The 17,135-nt window shown below is 39.2% G+C and overlaps 1 protein-coding gene across 1 annotated transcript in view; it reads right to left on the minus strand.

The window, feature by feature from the left end:
- The window catches only part of BRINP1 (BMP/retinoic acid inducible neural specific 1), a gene marked incomplete at both ends in the record, with an annotated part of 120,607 nt that overhangs the window by 36,684 nt on the left and 66,788 nt on the right, over positions 1-17,135 (minus strand). Inside the window, 2 exons of the mRNA XM_084238183.1 lie at positions 13,958-14,063; positions 16,914-17,083. Of these exons, the coding sequence (XP_084094309.1) occupies positions 13,958-14,063; positions 16,914-17,083 (276 nt within the window). The remainder of the gene's footprint in view (positions 1-13,957; positions 14,064-16,913; positions 17,084-17,135) is intronic.

The following is a 17,135-nucleotide window of genomic DNA, read 5'->3' on the forward strand; positions in this document are numbered from 1 at the left end:
ATCTTGATTGTGGTGGTATGATAATTACATGATTGGATATGTTTGTAAAACTCATAGAACTGTTCACCCCAAAAGGGTGAATTTTTCTGTATACAAATTAGACCTAGATGCCTTGGAAAACAAAGTCAATTATATCATACAACAGTTCTTTCACTAATGTCACTTTCTGCCCTCACCTTGGTTTTCATTGATTTCCCTGGAGGTTTTCAGACATCCCCTGTGGTAGCAACCAAAAAAGTACATTGTACATTGTTCAGATCCAATAGAACTCTGAACTCATTTTATTTGCATGTTTGTACTCATATTCCTCCTGCTCTGTGAACTCCTTGAATACAAGAGCACTGTGTCATTCACCTCCCAGTTCTCTGTCATCTGCACATTAGTGTGTCCCCAGTAAATATATTTGAATAGGGTGATTTCAGAGAGAATGAAGAGAAAAGTACTCTGCTTGGGGCTTAGTTAGTATGCACTACCTCCCTAGCACTATCCCTCAATTCTAGAGCTATTCAACTTTTCTCACATTGGGGCAAATCTGTATTATTTTCACTAACACCTGAAGCTATTGTAACTTCAACTTAGTAAGGAAAGAGATAGGTGCTCCAAAATATCTGAAGAAAAAAGTACATAGATCCAAAAATCATCCACAGAGAACAATGATACTAAAGGACTTAGCCACTAATTTCAGCACATATTTTGCTTTGAATCTATTGCTACAAATTATGATTTTGATCATGTTTGTTACAGAAGCATGCTTCATATATTTCTTTGCATTCTTTCCAAGACATTAAACAGAATGCTAGATCAAAGTAGGTGTGCAAAAATAAAACTGTATGATTCAGCAACTATAGAAAAGTCCTTTCATGCATCAGTTCATCGAGCCAGGTGCTGTACTCGATACTGGAGATCCAGAAAAGAAAACACATTCCAGTTGGGTGGGAAGACAAAACCTAATTGTGCAACTGCAATAAAATATACAAATAAATAGACACAAGTTTTGGTAGAAAGAAAAAAAAACTCTCTACTTTTGTAGAAGTAGAGGAGTTTTAAAGAGTTATTTTGGATAGCTTTGAACCCAAATGGTATGTACAATTTAGCACTCACCACGTTATAAAGCATAAAATTATAAATCTGTAAATATATTCAGATCAAGTATTTAATCCATGACACTGTATTTAATCCATGTCTTCAGATTCATAATACAAATCAGCACAGTCAATGCACTGAGAAGTCCTGCAGTGGACAAGTATGGCTTATATGGTTTATATTGTTTAATCTGTGTTTTACTGTTATTGTATTTTTATCAAGTTACTGTATGGTAACAATAAACACAAAATCCAAGTGGCTTATAACCACAAAGGTTTATTTCTTGCTCAGGGTTCAGCTGACTAGGTTTTGACTCTACCACAGATGTCTTCATTTTAGATCTAGGCTGAAGAAGCGGCCTTCTCAGGCACATGCCATTCTTAAGACAGAGGAAAATGAGCCAATGTAAGCCAGGCAAGGTCTCCTAAGACATCTATAAGATGGGATATACATTATGTTCTCCTACGTCCCATTGGTCAGAGCTGAATTACACGACCAAGTTGAACGTCAACTAGATGGGAAGGAGACATCTCCCATGGGATAGCACTGCCAGCCCAGTGGCAATGTGCTGGTATATATAGCCCTCTCAGCAGAAGGGGCCCATGCAATCTACAACATAAACTTATTTTTTGCAATGTGCTGGTATATATAGCCCTCTCAGCAGAAGGGGCCCATGCAATCTACAACATAAACTTATTTTTGTATCAAACCATTTTTTAAAAGTGATTTACCATAGGATTCAGCAACTCCACTCTTAAGGCATATACACCAAAGAAGTGCAGACAGGTGTTCAAACAAAAAATCATACACATGGTCCTAGAAAAACATTCACAGTAGTCAAAAGATGGATGAAAATGTTCATCAACCTATGACTGGCTAACAAAACTGGGTATATTCATACAATGAAATAGCAATTCAGCCAAAAAAAATGGCTGATACAAGCTACAACCTGAATGAACCTTGAAAACGTCTTGGTGAATGAGGTGCTCAATGTAGAGGATTGCATTGTATCATTTGGTGTATATGAAATATCCAGAGTAAGCAAATCCTTAGAGACAGAAAGAAGGTCAGCAATTGCTAGGCACTAGAGGGAAGAGAGAATGGGAATATGAGTATGGAATTTCCTTTTGGGGTGGTGGAAATTTCTGGAACTAGTTAGTGATGATAGTTGCATGACACTGAATCTAACTACTGTCATGCTTTTGAAATGATCCAAATGTCTGACTTTATGTTATATATCCTCCTAGCACAATTGAAAAACCTAAGATACCAAACAAAAATGATTTTACAGTGCAAATAAATTCAAATCCATAAATATTTGTTGACTTAAACATTGAACTAAGGAGACACTATTAATGAACAAATAGAAAAGGCATGTGGTTTCCCCTCTCCAGGAGTTTAGTTAAAATTTAGTAGCCAATGGGGTATAATTGTGCATTAAGAGAATGGAGAAGGTGTCTAATATAAAGATATTCAAAGTGCGGTCTGCAGCTCCAAAGGAGATGATGATTCTGAGATGAATGATAAGGGAAAGCATAAGGACTGACTTGAAAATAAACAGGGCTGGTGTTTATATGGAGTTAGTGACATTGGTTCTCAGTGACATATTTAGGTTTTAGCCTTCTTGATGTCTGGTTTCTGTAATCAGTGAGATTGATAAGGCATGGGATGGGACACAGCTGCAGATGGACCAAATCGCGATCTTGACCATTTATCAGTGTGGATGTCCATGCTGCTACTCGGACACAAGTTTATTTGGAAGACAGAACACTGTGTGACCACATAGCAAGAGGAAAGGATGCAAATATCCCTTCTCTCAAAATCAGCTTATAGCCCAGGAGAATTGCCACCTCTTTCTGTGAATCTTGAGTCACCAAATGATTCCTGATTGCCCCAGGTGAGAGAAGCTCTTTTTATAGTCATATACTCTGGGAAGGCTGTGGGGCTTAGTCATCATCTGCTCCAGAGGTATTTGATCTTTTCCAAATATGGATCATTTAGAGAGTATGAATTTTGATATCCTTTTGAGAAGTGTGGAAATGGCACAGCTACACACAAACACACACTGGTCAGTCAATTTATGAAAATCACAAACTTTGTAAAGTAAATCGGAGAACCTATATAGAAAAGGCTATATTACTACTTGCTCTAACAAGATCCATGATTGTGATTTATATTGTGGAGAAACAATATGGTGTTTAGTTGATAAGCACTGGCACTGTGTTCAAACTCCTGCTCTGTCACCTCTAAGAGAGATAACTTAACTCTGTGACTCTAATATTTTCAAATTTGTAAAACACATCATGTTAAAGTTTACCTGATATGTTGATAGAGAGAAGTGAGCTCTATACTGGCACATGAGAATTAGTGAATTCAAGTTATGATGATTACTTAGTATGATGCCTCTTGTTTTTTAGGTCAGGTGCTTTCATATTTCCAATTAAATGCAGAAAAATGCCTTGGAGGAAGAGGTGTTTTCATTCCCATTTTGCAGGTTAGAAGACCTAGCAAAGCTCAGAGACTGAATTAACTAGTCCAAGGTCTTATCACTCTCAAAACTGCTCTCCTGACCTCCCCATTTTATTTGTTTTCCCATTGAGTCTCGAATTGCATCTTCGATGCACCTCTAAGAGGAACTCTACTTTTCCTTCTCACAAGACAAAGAACAGAGTGTTCCTTGGCTATAAAGGAAAACCAATATTTGGATGCAGCCAGCTGGGTGGAAATCAGCAATGCCATTTGTCACGGAGACGCTACTCTGTATTCAACAGGCCTTGTAGACAAAACCCCAGGAAGATAGAAGCATAGATTCCCACCAGTTCCTCCAAGGCTCTGCTAATAGCACAGAAAGCACCTTAGTCATGAACCACTGCTTAGGACTCTGGACTAATTCTTAATGAGGACTTCCCAAAGCTTCCCACTACAGCAGGCACTGGCGACCATCAGTCAGCGTCCACCATGGGTCACAAGGCCATATAGGGTGACACGAGTGTGAAAGGTAAGGGGGCTAGTGAAACGGAGACCTGATCATGTCCTGCCCCCTCTCTTGCTGCCACTACAGATGAGCAGGGAGCAGGGACTCACCCTCATTCTACCCATGGCTAGACTGTGTTGTGCTGCTTCAGCTACCCCGGTTATATCAAGTAACCTGAGGGCCCAGGTGACTAGGAACTAAAACCTGGGAGAAGCTGAGCAAGACATCTGATCTCTTGGAGCCTTAATTTCTTCATCTGTGTGATGGGGAGCACGATCACTAACTTCCAGTGGGGAGGTAAAATGGCCAAAGTATATAAACACAACACAAGAAGGAGTAGCAGCTCCAAATATGTTATTTTTTAAATACTTCTGAAAATCTATGTTCTTTTCTATAGATGACTTGTGAGATGGTTTCCAGGCATCCTCACAACATTTGTGATGCCAGGATTCCAGGAGAGCGACTACTGATACTAAGTCTTTTCCTCAGCCTCTTCCACTTGTTCCCACCTCTACTAACTTCCCATATTCTTGTCTCTCCTCCTCTGCCTCCCTTTTCCTTTCTTATCACTTCCTTTTCCCTTTCTTTCTCTTCTTTCCCCGCTTCTCTTAGTCATCCTGCTTTCGTTGCCACTGTAATACCATTCATATATAAAACTTCAAGTTAGTAAATATGTACTGAGTGCCTATTCCCATGGCACAGGGTTGAAAAGGGACTTCTCACAAGTGACATGCAGAGGATTGAGGCGCCTAGCCCTTGCCTGAAAGATGTGACACTAATGTAAGAGAGAAGACTCATGGACTCTTGAAGAACATAATCCAGGTGAGGTGGCAGAGCAACTGACACAGCAGCACAGGCCCTCAGCAAGGTGTTATTAGGGGGAAGTGGACTCAGTATGATGTGGAAGGAAGAGTGGGAGAGAAAGTGCAACTCACTGGATGACCCTTTCACTTAATTATTTATTCAGTCATTTATACAATCACTTAACAAATATTTTCTGAGCACTGCTTATATAACAGCTGCTATGAATTGTGCTAGAGGCACAGAGATGCTTCCTACCATCAGGGAATTTATGCCCCACCTGGGGAGTCAGATTAGTAATAACATGATTACATGCTTGTATGTCAAGGAACAAGTGGGCAAGGCACCTATTTGGGCAGAAGGGGTAAAAAAGGCTATCCTGGAAAGGCAGAAGCCCAGGAATTGGAGAGTAGATGTACACAGGCACAAAGTAACATAAAAATAAAAATAAGATGCCCATAGTGAATTGTAAGAAATTCCACAGGCCTGGAGAGCAGGAATGGGCATATGATAGCTGGTGGAAGATGAAGATGAAAAGATAGGCAAGCGTTTGCTATGTTACCTGGTGCTGAGTTAAGAAGTCTGAACTTTATGCCCAAATCTCTACAGAGGTTGTGAAGGGCTTTAATCATGGAAGTGACAGTATCTGATTTTGATTTTAGGAAGATCACACCGTGATGGGGAGGGATCTGCAGGAGTGGTCCAAGTCAAAGGGGCTGGATTGGCAATTGATGGAATGATCCCAGGAAGGGAGAAGGATGGAGGAACTGACCCAGGGTGGGGAGGGGGAGGACTCCTGTCAAGAAGACAGAGACTTTGTGTGGAGTATTGGGAGATGGACTGCACTCCACACAGGAAGAGGAGAGGCCATTTAAGGTGTGAAGAGATTTTGGATACATGAGTGATAGGAGGTAGAACCTGAGCTGGAAGGAGCAGAGACAGGAAAATGAAGGAAGCGGGAAGGAAGAGAAGAAATGATCTGACATCAAAAAATGAAATGGGGTCCTTTGTCATTAAGAAAAATTCCATATTGGGGCCTCCCTGGTGGCGCAAGGGTTAAGACACAACCTATGAAGCAATCCATAGCCTCTGTAGCACGAGTTCAATGCCGGCCAGCCAGGGAGCAACCCACATGGCGCAGCAGACCTCTCCTGCCGCGCCTGCTGCTCCCCTCAGCAATGTATTTCGTCAGTCTGCCTGTTCTGTTCCCCACTCTGTCTCTGGTGACTCCTCTCACCACCCACACCTCTGGCCTGTACCCCAGCTCTTGTAAGCATAAATAAATAAATCTTAAAAAAAAAGACCATATTCATAGACTCCAAGAAGTTATTCATTACAAAAATACAAAACTTAGTGTTTTAAGTACACTAAGAAAAAAAAATACCCTGCTGGTTAAAATATGGCACATCCTCAGTTACTACAACATTCTGATTTCAGACACATTAAAATATGAACAATCATGCAACTCAAATTTATGAAAAGTAATTACAAGTTCAGGAAAATGCCCTCATTATTTTCCTTGCCCTGTATTCACTATGGATGAACTGGTAGACATTCATCAAAGATAAATAAATAGTTACATTCAAGATTTTCCTATTTTGCCTGATCACCTCTGTTCCTAAAATAATATTAGTAGTAATTTATAATAGTTGTTTGATTTTATTATTTTATTAGTTTATAATTATTTTTCTAATAAATCTTTCACAGAATAAAATTTTGCTCTCTGAATAATTCCCATCAGCATATAAAAATTTCATTGCTTATTAAAAAAAGAAGAAAACCTCACCTTCTGCTAGTGTGTCATTGACTGCAATCTCCCCCTGTACAGTCTGCTAGAAACTCTGCCTGCACACTTCCTTTCTTGAACTCATTCATTCTACTCAGGCTTCTATCCCCATAATTCCATAGGAACATCTCTTATCAAGGTTACCAAAGATGTCCTTGTAGCTTCTTCCACACGTTAGTTCTGTTTTCACTTTGAAGGTGAGGACTATTTATTCTATCAACAGGATTTGACATAATTATCCAATTTCTTTGTTTTGACAAAATACTCTGTACTTACTTGGGTTCTTGGATACTATACTCTCTTGTCTCCCTGGCTGCCTTTTAGCTTTCCTTTCTTATTCCTCACTATCATAATCATAATATCATCCCAATCTTTCAACATTAAATTCTCCATGGATCAATAACTGGATTCCTTCTTTCTTCTATCCATACCCTCTCCCAAGATAATCTCATATAGTCTCACAACATTAAATACCATCTCTATGTTAATTTATATCTCAGGTTCTCCCTTTGACTTTCCAAATGCCCACTCAATGTATCCATTTTATATATAATAGACTTCTCAAACTGAGGTTCAAACCCAATTAGGTTCCAATTCAATTCCTCAAGTCCCATCAAAATGGATCCTCCCACAGCCTTTGCCATGTCAGTGAGGCAATCCCATCATTGCAATTGCTCAGGCAAATCTTTGTGATCATCCTTCCCTTTTCACTTTTGCTCACAAGCATTTCCAGTTCATTGTCAAATAATGTCAGCGGTGCTTAAAAGTACATTCATGATCAAATGCCTTCTCACAAGCATCATTGCCATCATTATGGCCCATGCCACCATTTTCTTTCACCTTGATAAACAAAATAGCCTCCTCACTGGCCTCGTGGCATGTACTCTTATCCAGTGTAGGCTCTCTTTTGTTGAACAGTTCTAGTGATTCATTAAAAATGTAAGTCAGGTCCATTTACTCCACTGTCCAAATTTGCACTAGCTCCTAATTTCATCCAGAGTAAAATACAAAGTCTTTTCCATGGTCTACAAATTCCCATATGACCTGTTCCCTCACTCTCTGTAAAGAAACTATATTTCTCTGTTTACTTATTTGCTGTCTGCTCCTCTAAAACTCATGCACTGAAACTCTAAAATGACTGAGAATTAGATTATTCACTGCAATATATCCAGCTCTTAAAACAATATCTGACATACCCTTGATATTCAATAAATATCGCTAAATGAATGACCAAATGGATGAATGAATACATTTCTGGATCATCCCTAGATTTCAGCAAAATATTCTCTGTGCATCCCTTTCCACATCACTAACCTACTGAGGCAGAGCTGTGCTCTCTGTATACCTCTCCAGATGGATACTAGATTACATTACAAGACAATATGTCAGTAAAACACTCAATGGCCTTCTTGGAGAGAGAAGTATAAAAATAAGAAGTTATCATTATGCCATTAGCATTATTACTACTGGCCCGGCTATTGCTGCTTCGACTACTAATAGCCTCTGCTCATTGCTACAGGCCTTTCTTATTTCTAGTCTCCTTCTCCTATCATCTTTCTTTTTCGTATTGCCTTCTACCTTTGCCCTGTTTTATCAACATTTTATGAAAAACCACAATGTGAGTGTCATTAGCATGCCATTCATATCCTCTTCCCTCTACCAGAATAAGTCGCAGTAGCAATTCCCCTCTCAGCCTCATTCAGAGGAATTAGCGAGTAGTAGAGAGCAACACCTTTTTAAGAAGGACAGACTTGAAGTCAGGTTGTCTAGATTTAATTCTGACTCAATCACATATCAAGTAAACTCTCAACCCTGGTTACCTCAAGTAAAGAAAAGGATGCCTCTGATGCCTTCCTTACAAGAATGATCTGAGGGTTCAAAGTGCAATAGTACAATTCTTTAATACAAATAAATATTGGTTAAAAGTAAAACAAATGAACAGTTAATAAAAATAAACAAGCATAGTCCCTGGGACATGAGGAAGCACTGACTGAAGAGGGTCTCTTATTTCTGCCTCTGCAACCCTCAGTCCTTGCAGCTTGTCTTCCAGCTGGGCTGGACCACCTCCTGATTTTTTTATATGTCTCTGCTTTATTCATGATTTCTCTTTGCAGAAAAAGATTTCAAGATGGAACACATTACCGAATAATTTTAGTAGCTATACTTTTATTTATTTATTTTTTTAAATTTTTCTAGAGGCATGTTTTATTTATTTATTTGTTTGTTTGTTCATTTTTGTTTATACATGCACTGGGTACAGTCAGAAGCGCGGGAGGGTGAGAGAATTCACCAGAGCCAGAGCGGGGAGCAGAGCAGGCAGAAGGACCGAAGTACACTGCTGAGGGGAGCAGCGGGCGGCAGGAGAGGTCTGCGCGCCATGCGGGACCCTCCTCCGGTGGCCGGGGAGCAACCGGGGATTGAACCAGCGCCACAGAGGCCGCGGGCAGCTTCGCAACCCAGCGCTCTACCGCTGTGCCACAGGCAGTATAGCTACTGCCACAGTAGCTATACTTTTAGATACAGAACTGTATACATATAAATTGTACATGAAGAACACTGAACTTTCACAAAGTAAAGGCAACTATGTACTGGTGTTTTGATTAAGAAATGGATCCCCTCCAGAAGTTTCTCTCATTCCCTTTCAGCCACTGCCCCTTTCCCCCTCCCAAAAGATGAACTTTGGATTCCCCAGACAATGGATTAGTTTTACTGTTTGGGGCCTGTGCAAGAAATGAATCTAACAGCATGCATTCTTTTGTATCGGGTTTCTTTGACTCAATAGTATGTTCAAGAGATTCTTCCCTACTCTTGCATGAAAGGGTAGTTACTCTTTCTCATTTCTGTACTATAGTCCATCAGGTGACTGTATGACTAGTAATCTATTTTCTCACTGATTGGCATTTTCAATTTGGGACTGTTTAGAGTAAAGTTTCTATGAACATTCATATCTTTTGGTGAGTTGCAATTGCTGGGTCATAAAACAAGTTTTTAGAAGAGATTGCGAAAAGGATTTTCCAATGCAGTTGCTCTAATTTAATTCTCCCACAAGAAATGCATGTAAGTACCCACTGCTCCCCACTGTCACTCCTTGAAGTTGTCAGTCTTTTTCATTTGATACAGACGCATGGCTGGGTTATGATGTTGAGCTGTGTCTTTCATTTACTTTTCTGTGGACTAAAAAAGTTAAACATAGTTTCAAATGCTTATGTGCTACTTTGATATTCTCGCTTTTGAAGATCCTGTGCATGTCTTTTACCCATTTTATTTTCTTACTGGGTTATTTACCTTTTTCTTATAGGTTTTAATTCTTTATTTTTGCACGAGGATTATTTTTCAGATACATTATATCCCAAAAACTTCCATTCTGTAGCTTGTATTTTTGTTCCATGAATAACAGCTTTTGATAAACAGAAACTATTAACTTTAATTTAGACCACTTTAGCCATCATTTTTTAAAGTTAGTGCTTTTTTGGTATCCTACCAAATACATATCAGATTACTGAAAAGTCATGAGATATTTTTCTGGCTTATAGTTAAGAAGTTTTTTTTTTTCTTTTACCTTCTAGCAAGAGAATATGATTTTTCCTCTGATATAATTTTTCATGATTCCTCTACCTAGACAGATGGAATGAATTTTCTGAGTACTATTATACTCCGTAATAGTACAAATTACTTTTATTATTTCTATTATATGACATATTACCTAGACATATGTATTTACATGCCATCCTTTCTATCTCATCCCCAATCCTCCATTTATCCAATTATCTAATCTTCATGGTCATTCCATTAAAACTTGGTCATAAAGCCTCCTAAGTTACTTTAAAATTGGTCTGTATCTTTCCATTCAACTCTTGTCTCCATTGTCTAAATTTCTAACATCTCATCTTGAAGACTGTAATCACCTCAACTGGTCACCAAACTCTAATCTCTAATTAATGTACCACACAACAGCCAGAGTGATATTTTAGAACATCAATCTTTTCATGCTACTTCCTTTAAAAAACCTCTACATGGTTTCCATTACTCTCAAATTAATGTTCAACTCATTAATGCACTGCAGAGGTCTTTCAGGGTTTGAAACATTGTTTGTCTTTCTCATCATTGATGTCTTTGCTTTAATCTCTCGAGACTTTCTATTTCCTCAAATACCTCTTTATAAAGACGCTACTGTCTGCCTCCATTCCCAAGCCCCATGCCCTCCTCTTCATCCTTCAGGTCTTATTCTAGATTATTTTTAGCCAGAAATTTTCCCTGAAACCATATTATTTTTAGCCAGAAATTTTCCCTGATACCATAGTAAGTTAAGTTCCTATGCTCTCTGGCACCACAGAATCCCAGTGCTTTTTCTCTACTCAGATTCATCACATTTACTATATTAAGTCCATCATCTTTGAATGTAAAATTTCTTGGGGGCAGAAACTATGTCTGTCTTCTACACCATTGTATCTTTGTATCTTTGGGCCTAGCTCAATGTCAACATGGATTCTTAAAAAGATTTCTTTTGATTTGAACTGATTTGTGCTCATATGTTCAAGCATTGGATTTGATACATGGACAGTTTAAATAAAGATTTGATGATTTGTGGTCTTCATAAGTTCTAGAATCAGAATTGAGGACTTGAAGACCATTGGCTTCAATCACTCAACAAAATGATCATTAAACAATTTCTGTAACACTCTCACTAAATGTCATCTACTTACAACTCTGAAAATATAGAGTCACTACACTATTCAGTTGATCATTCTAAGCTTAGGCATGAATGTGCATAGAGAGATCTGTTTTATATTGAGTTAAAAGCTGAGATCCAGGCCTCCCCTATGGTGCAGTGGTTGAGTGCTGGGCTGCAAAGCTGCCTGCAGCCTCTGCAGTGCCATTTCGATCCCTGGCCACCAGCAAGGGTCCCACATGGTGCGGCAGACCTCTCCTGCCGCACCCGCTGCTCCCCTTACCAGTGTATTTTGTCAGTCTGCCTGTTCTGTTCCCTGCTCTGGCTCTGGTGAATTCTCTCAACCTCCCATACTTCTGACTGTACCCAGTGCTTGTATAAATAAACAAACAAAAAATAAATAAAGAAATAAATCTATCTTTAAAAAAAGAATAAAAGCTGAGATCATTGTAATCTTCCCCCTTCATGGGTCAGGTTGGACTCATTTTATTAATTTAATGAAATTGACTATGTTTTATGCAACATAGCTTATTAGCTGTCTGCTGACAGATTTTGCTCCAAGTCATTCTTCAGCTATTTATCATAAGACACAAATCTACAGCAGAACAGAGCTAGCACCACCTTTTTTTGTAAATAACATACTTCTAGTAATATAACCTATAGCAGATCTGAATTTTGGAGGACTGAGTCTTATTCTATAGTTGCTTTCTGAGAAAAGGAATTAAAAATTAAACATGAAAGTAAATATTTAGAATGAGAAAAATTGAGGACATAGAAGGTTAGGGAACTCTGAACCTTAAGTTTTATTAGCTTCATGGTAAATCAGATCCTAAATATCTTTAAAACTTAAATAGCTTCCTAGTACAATTCTATTAATACCTTCTAATTTTACCCCAATTGTAAGTCCACCTCTGACTTTCATTGGAGTCTGATAAAATTCAGACTGGGGCCAGACCTCCTGGTCCAACCCTACTCTCACATCTCAATATAACTGTAAGTATCACAAAAACTGTTCAGTTAAAAATCCTGACACACCCAAGACAGACCTGTCTTTCTTATTGACTTTTTATCTACATTTACCAAACCCACCTGTATAAGGAGGAGATAAGGTTATTCTTCATGTATTTGAGGTTGAGTTGTGTTTTGTTTTAGCACTAAACCACTTTCTTAGCCTGAATTTCCCAGAGGGGTTTGCATTCATTGCTCCCAAGTGACACTACTGAGCCCTTCCTGAACCATTTTCCAGCCATCTTCTCTTACAGGACCATAAATCAAAGAGTTGCCAAGAAACCAGAATATACAAGTCATATTAGGTTCTGCTTAGCTCTACCTGCCAATCCAACGCAACTTTTCACCCACTGACATTCAGAATCACCTTTATCATATACCTTTCTGGAAGATTACATTTTTAGTCTACTCAAAGTTAAAACATCATTTTTTCTGTCTATAAAGTTAAATACATGATCATTTTAGAAATGTTAGAAAAGGAATTGGAAGCCTAAAATAAATCATCTATAACCTAAGTATCCAGAGGTAACATCTTTTAACATATCGGTCTATTTCCTTGCAATATCATTTTTTCGTATCCTTTTACATTGTTAAGATCATGCTCTATATCCAACCAGAAACCATCCATTTCTTGATTAAAATTATATTAAATATGCCCACATAGTGTTAGAAATTCTTTTAAAAAACATCTTAGTGCCTGCCTAATATTATGTGGTATGGATGCTATATAATTCACTTAGTCTCCTCATGTGCAAAATTGATGTTTTTATTTTTTTCTGCTATAAATTATGCTTTTTAGACAGCACTATCTGTTCTAAAAGTCTTGTCATTTCCCCCCACAATCTCTTTTCTTCTTGATGATGAATTAATAAGGGTGAAATTATTGTTTTAAAGGGCATATTTTTCTTTATGATCAAAAGTATTATGGAGCACATAATATAGATCTGATATACAGCAGACATTAAGCAAATACAAATATTTATATATATCAGCAAATTAATTCATGTAATTGTTGCATTCTCGCAGCCAGTGTCAAAGAGTCTCTGTCTCTCCACACCCCAGCCAACACTGTGTGTTCTTTGTAAAGAACAAAGAACACATGCTAAAAGCACACTCACATGCACACACACACAGCCGTGTGTGTGTGTGTGTGTGTGTGTGTATTGAAGAGCACAAATGATTAACAAATATGGAAAAAGAAGATTACATAGAACCAAAATTCTATAAAATGTCCTATAGTTCTTTGAATTCAAATAACACCTGCCAAATACATTGAAAATCAAACACAATAATGTGGGGAATTCAGATGATATGATATGAAACTTTAATATATATTAGATCTGGAACATCTATAAATAACACTATTTAGACATTTTCATCAAAAAAATCAGATAAAGCCCACATTTCCATACTTTATATCTGAAAACTAATTAATAACCATGAGTTTAATGTCCTGGGTATGTTAAAATTTAAAAAAAAAGACATCGTATCATAACTGTCTTAATTTCCATATTTGTAGTCTTCATGGGTTTCTCTGCCTTTTATCTTCTTTGTTTTCCCCCCACATCATGCCTCCTGGCAATTTTGAGTCCCCTCCCTCTTCCCCCTGGTCTACCTTCTTCCCCGGGCATCTTACCTTGAAGGTGCAGTTTGCTCTCCGTGCTTTGCAGAAGGACGGAACTCACAGAGTCCAGATTGTCATAGCTATTACAGCCCAGAGGCCCAGTGCGTGTCTCTGTGACCTAGAGTGGACATCAAAGGTGACAGGTGTGAGACAGGTGCGCTTGCTGGGCACAGAACCTGCAGATTTGGCCCCCAGCCAGCAAAGCCAGCAGAGAAAGTCTTCTAGCCTGAGCCAATGGCTGCTTCCTGAGCACTAGTCTGTGCCAAGGACCACGCTTGGTTGTCACCAAGCAGATGTTGGGATAGTGAGACAACTGAGCACTCATGTGTATGTGTATATGTGTGTGTGTGCAAACGTGTGTGTGTGCACATCCATGGCCTCACTTCACAAGGTGGTGTTAGGATTATATGAAATTACAGGTTGAAACACTGTAGTGTATTTTGAAACCTTGGCTTTGGAATTAGAAGAATCAGTGCTTAAATCTGGGTTGAACTTTTGATTTGCTGTGTGAGCTGAGGAAGTCATTTAGCTTCTCTAAACTTCTGCAACACCCTGAACCTTTCCTTTCCAGAAAGGCTGTGAGATGAGACATGATGGGTGCACATGCCAGATACATGGAAGATGTTTGACACCATACACCTTAGTACCAGAAGTCTCCATAAAATTGTTATGAATATATATGTGTTACTATTAGGTAAGAACAATAAAATTATTTCCATTTTCCAAGAGACATTCTAACAATGGGCACCATCAGTGCCATCACAGAATGAAACTCCCCAGTCCTGGGGCAATGTCTTTCTAAATCATTCTCTGAGAATATTTGAGGTGGTGGATAATAGGCACATCCAATACATAGCCTTGAAATAAGAATGGTTCGGAATGCAAAGAGGTTGCTTCATTCCCTTAGACATAACTTGCCAGTATTCACACATTTTCATAGGATTGTCTTGAGGTTTGCACCCGACTTTAAAGATACAGCAGCAAGTACTGGAGGGAATGATGATTTGGGAAGTGATCACAGGAATCTCCAATTGCCAGCTCTGAATTTTTCTTGCTCTGATGTCTCAGATCAGTAACTTTCCCATTCAAGGTCTCAACTTCCTCACCTCCAAAATGCTAATAACACCATTGCCCACTTTACAACATAAAATATTATATTTTTTGAAGTGCATTTAGGACTTTAGACATGGTATATAAGTGGCTGAATATGATGCTTTGTTTTTAAAACAATTTATTATTTTTTTGTATAAAACAATAACATATTAATAAATGAGGGTCAAAGTTACTAATTCACTTTGCTAAAGACAAATTGGAAAAGGAAAGCCCTGGGTAAAACTCCCCCACCTGGCCCAGCTGCCAGTCTTAAACAAAGCTGGCAGAGAGACCAGTCTAGTCAGCTGTGCCTGGAGGTAGAGTCAAAAAATAGCAAGAAAAATCCCAGTCCCAGATTGAGTGTAGACGACAGCATCACTGTAAAATGGGTTCTTGAATGTCATCTGTGCAATTTCTCTAAGAAAGTCCTCATAAGGAGGTTGGCTGCCCTTCCAGGAGCACAAAAGAGGATTATCTTCTGACAGAGCTTCAATATCTCAATTTCACATCCCATGGCAGGGGGGAAGAGGACCAGTGGGTGATAATGAAACCAGGTCTTCGCTTCACTCCGACTGTGATGGCTTCATAAAGGCCCATCTCTCTGGGTCTGGTTCCCTAACAACATAATCCCAATAATGTAGGTGATTCTTCTCGGATAAGCTGGGTCTTTGTTTGTGGATCTGATGCATTTCTCACCTTCTTATCTCCCTCCTCCCTTACATATTTTTCTCTTGACTTGGTTCATTTCTGACTTATCTGCCCAAGTCTCCCCCAGCACTGCTTCTACCCCATCCTTCTGCCCTGAAAATATATGAAAGTCTTAATAAGAGACTAGGTCTGCATTTTATTCAGAAGAAATTGGACTGAAGCTTGAGAAGTAAAATGCAGGTATAATGTGGTTTCAGAAAATTTGAGATGCAAAAATATCTGACTTGAAACCCTCAGAAGAACTAATCCTTTATATCAAAAATGCTCCCCTCATTCTCTTTATAAAGGTAATCCCTGAATATATTGCATATAAAGTGGATTCTGGATTGTTGTTTTTTTCCCCCCTAAGTATCTGTGTTCTAAGGCACTGAAGTGAAAATCTACAGCTACTCTTTCCAATGTGGCTTTGATATAGACATTAAGTAAAATGAAATAAACTTGTAAACTTAACTCCTGAAGAGGAACATCTCAAGTGCCCCACACCCCAAATGACTCTGGCTATGGTGTAGAATTTCTGTCTTCAGGGATGGGCCTCTTGGACCTCGGTGGGCAGAGGAGAATACAGACTTGTTATTGTGAATAACACAGCCAGGCCGCTGTCTTCACATTGTCTGTGGCTGATTGTGTGCTCTAGTAGCAAAGCTGACTTGTGGCATCAGAAACCTTATGACCTGCCAAACCTAACATAAGACTGGCCCTTCACATAAAATATTTGCTGCCCGCTGGTTTGTTAAGTGACTCTCTAGCTGTGTACCCTGAGCAAAGTCTTTAACCTTTGGACCTCAGTTTTCCCATCTGTAAAATGGGAAAGGGGAGGATTCAAAAACAGACATTAAAAAAGGACTGAGCTAAGCATCAGTAATTGGGCTCTGTAAATTTTTGGGAAGCCTGAAAACCATTCACGCAGGTAAACTAAGAGGGAACATGAGGATGTTGACAATAGGGCCATGACCACAGCCAGGACTGTACCAGCAAATCAACACCTCGGGTGGCTTGAATGACAGTAATCATGATATTTCAGACACTTGACAGCTTTGCCCAGGGAGGTGGGGAGAGGGTGCTGTGACCCATGTGAGCCCCAGGCTTGTAACTACCCCTCGACTTTCAGAACACTGAGCAGCAGTGCTGTTATCTGAGGGCCTGGCAGCCACCACCACCCCAAGCCTACCTTGATTGCCCCAGTTGATATCTGGATCTCGTGGAGTCTCCTCATGGTGCCATCGCGGTCGACAAAGTAGGATGACGCGAGCTGGTGCAGAGCTTCGACGCTTTGAGTGGCGTTCCCTGACTTCCTGTCCAGGTGGCTTTTGTCCATGTACATGGTCAAGGCTTCCTCCCCTGCATGGAAGAGGAAGGAAGCTCAGGTAGCTTATCGAGCTTTGTGGTGGAA

Source organism: Talpa europaea (assembly GCF_964194135.1).
Source record: "Talpa europaea genome assembly, chromosome: 7".
Taxonomy (NCBI): domain Eukaryota; kingdom Metazoa; phylum Chordata; class Mammalia; order Eulipotyphla; family Talpidae; genus Talpa; species Talpa europaea.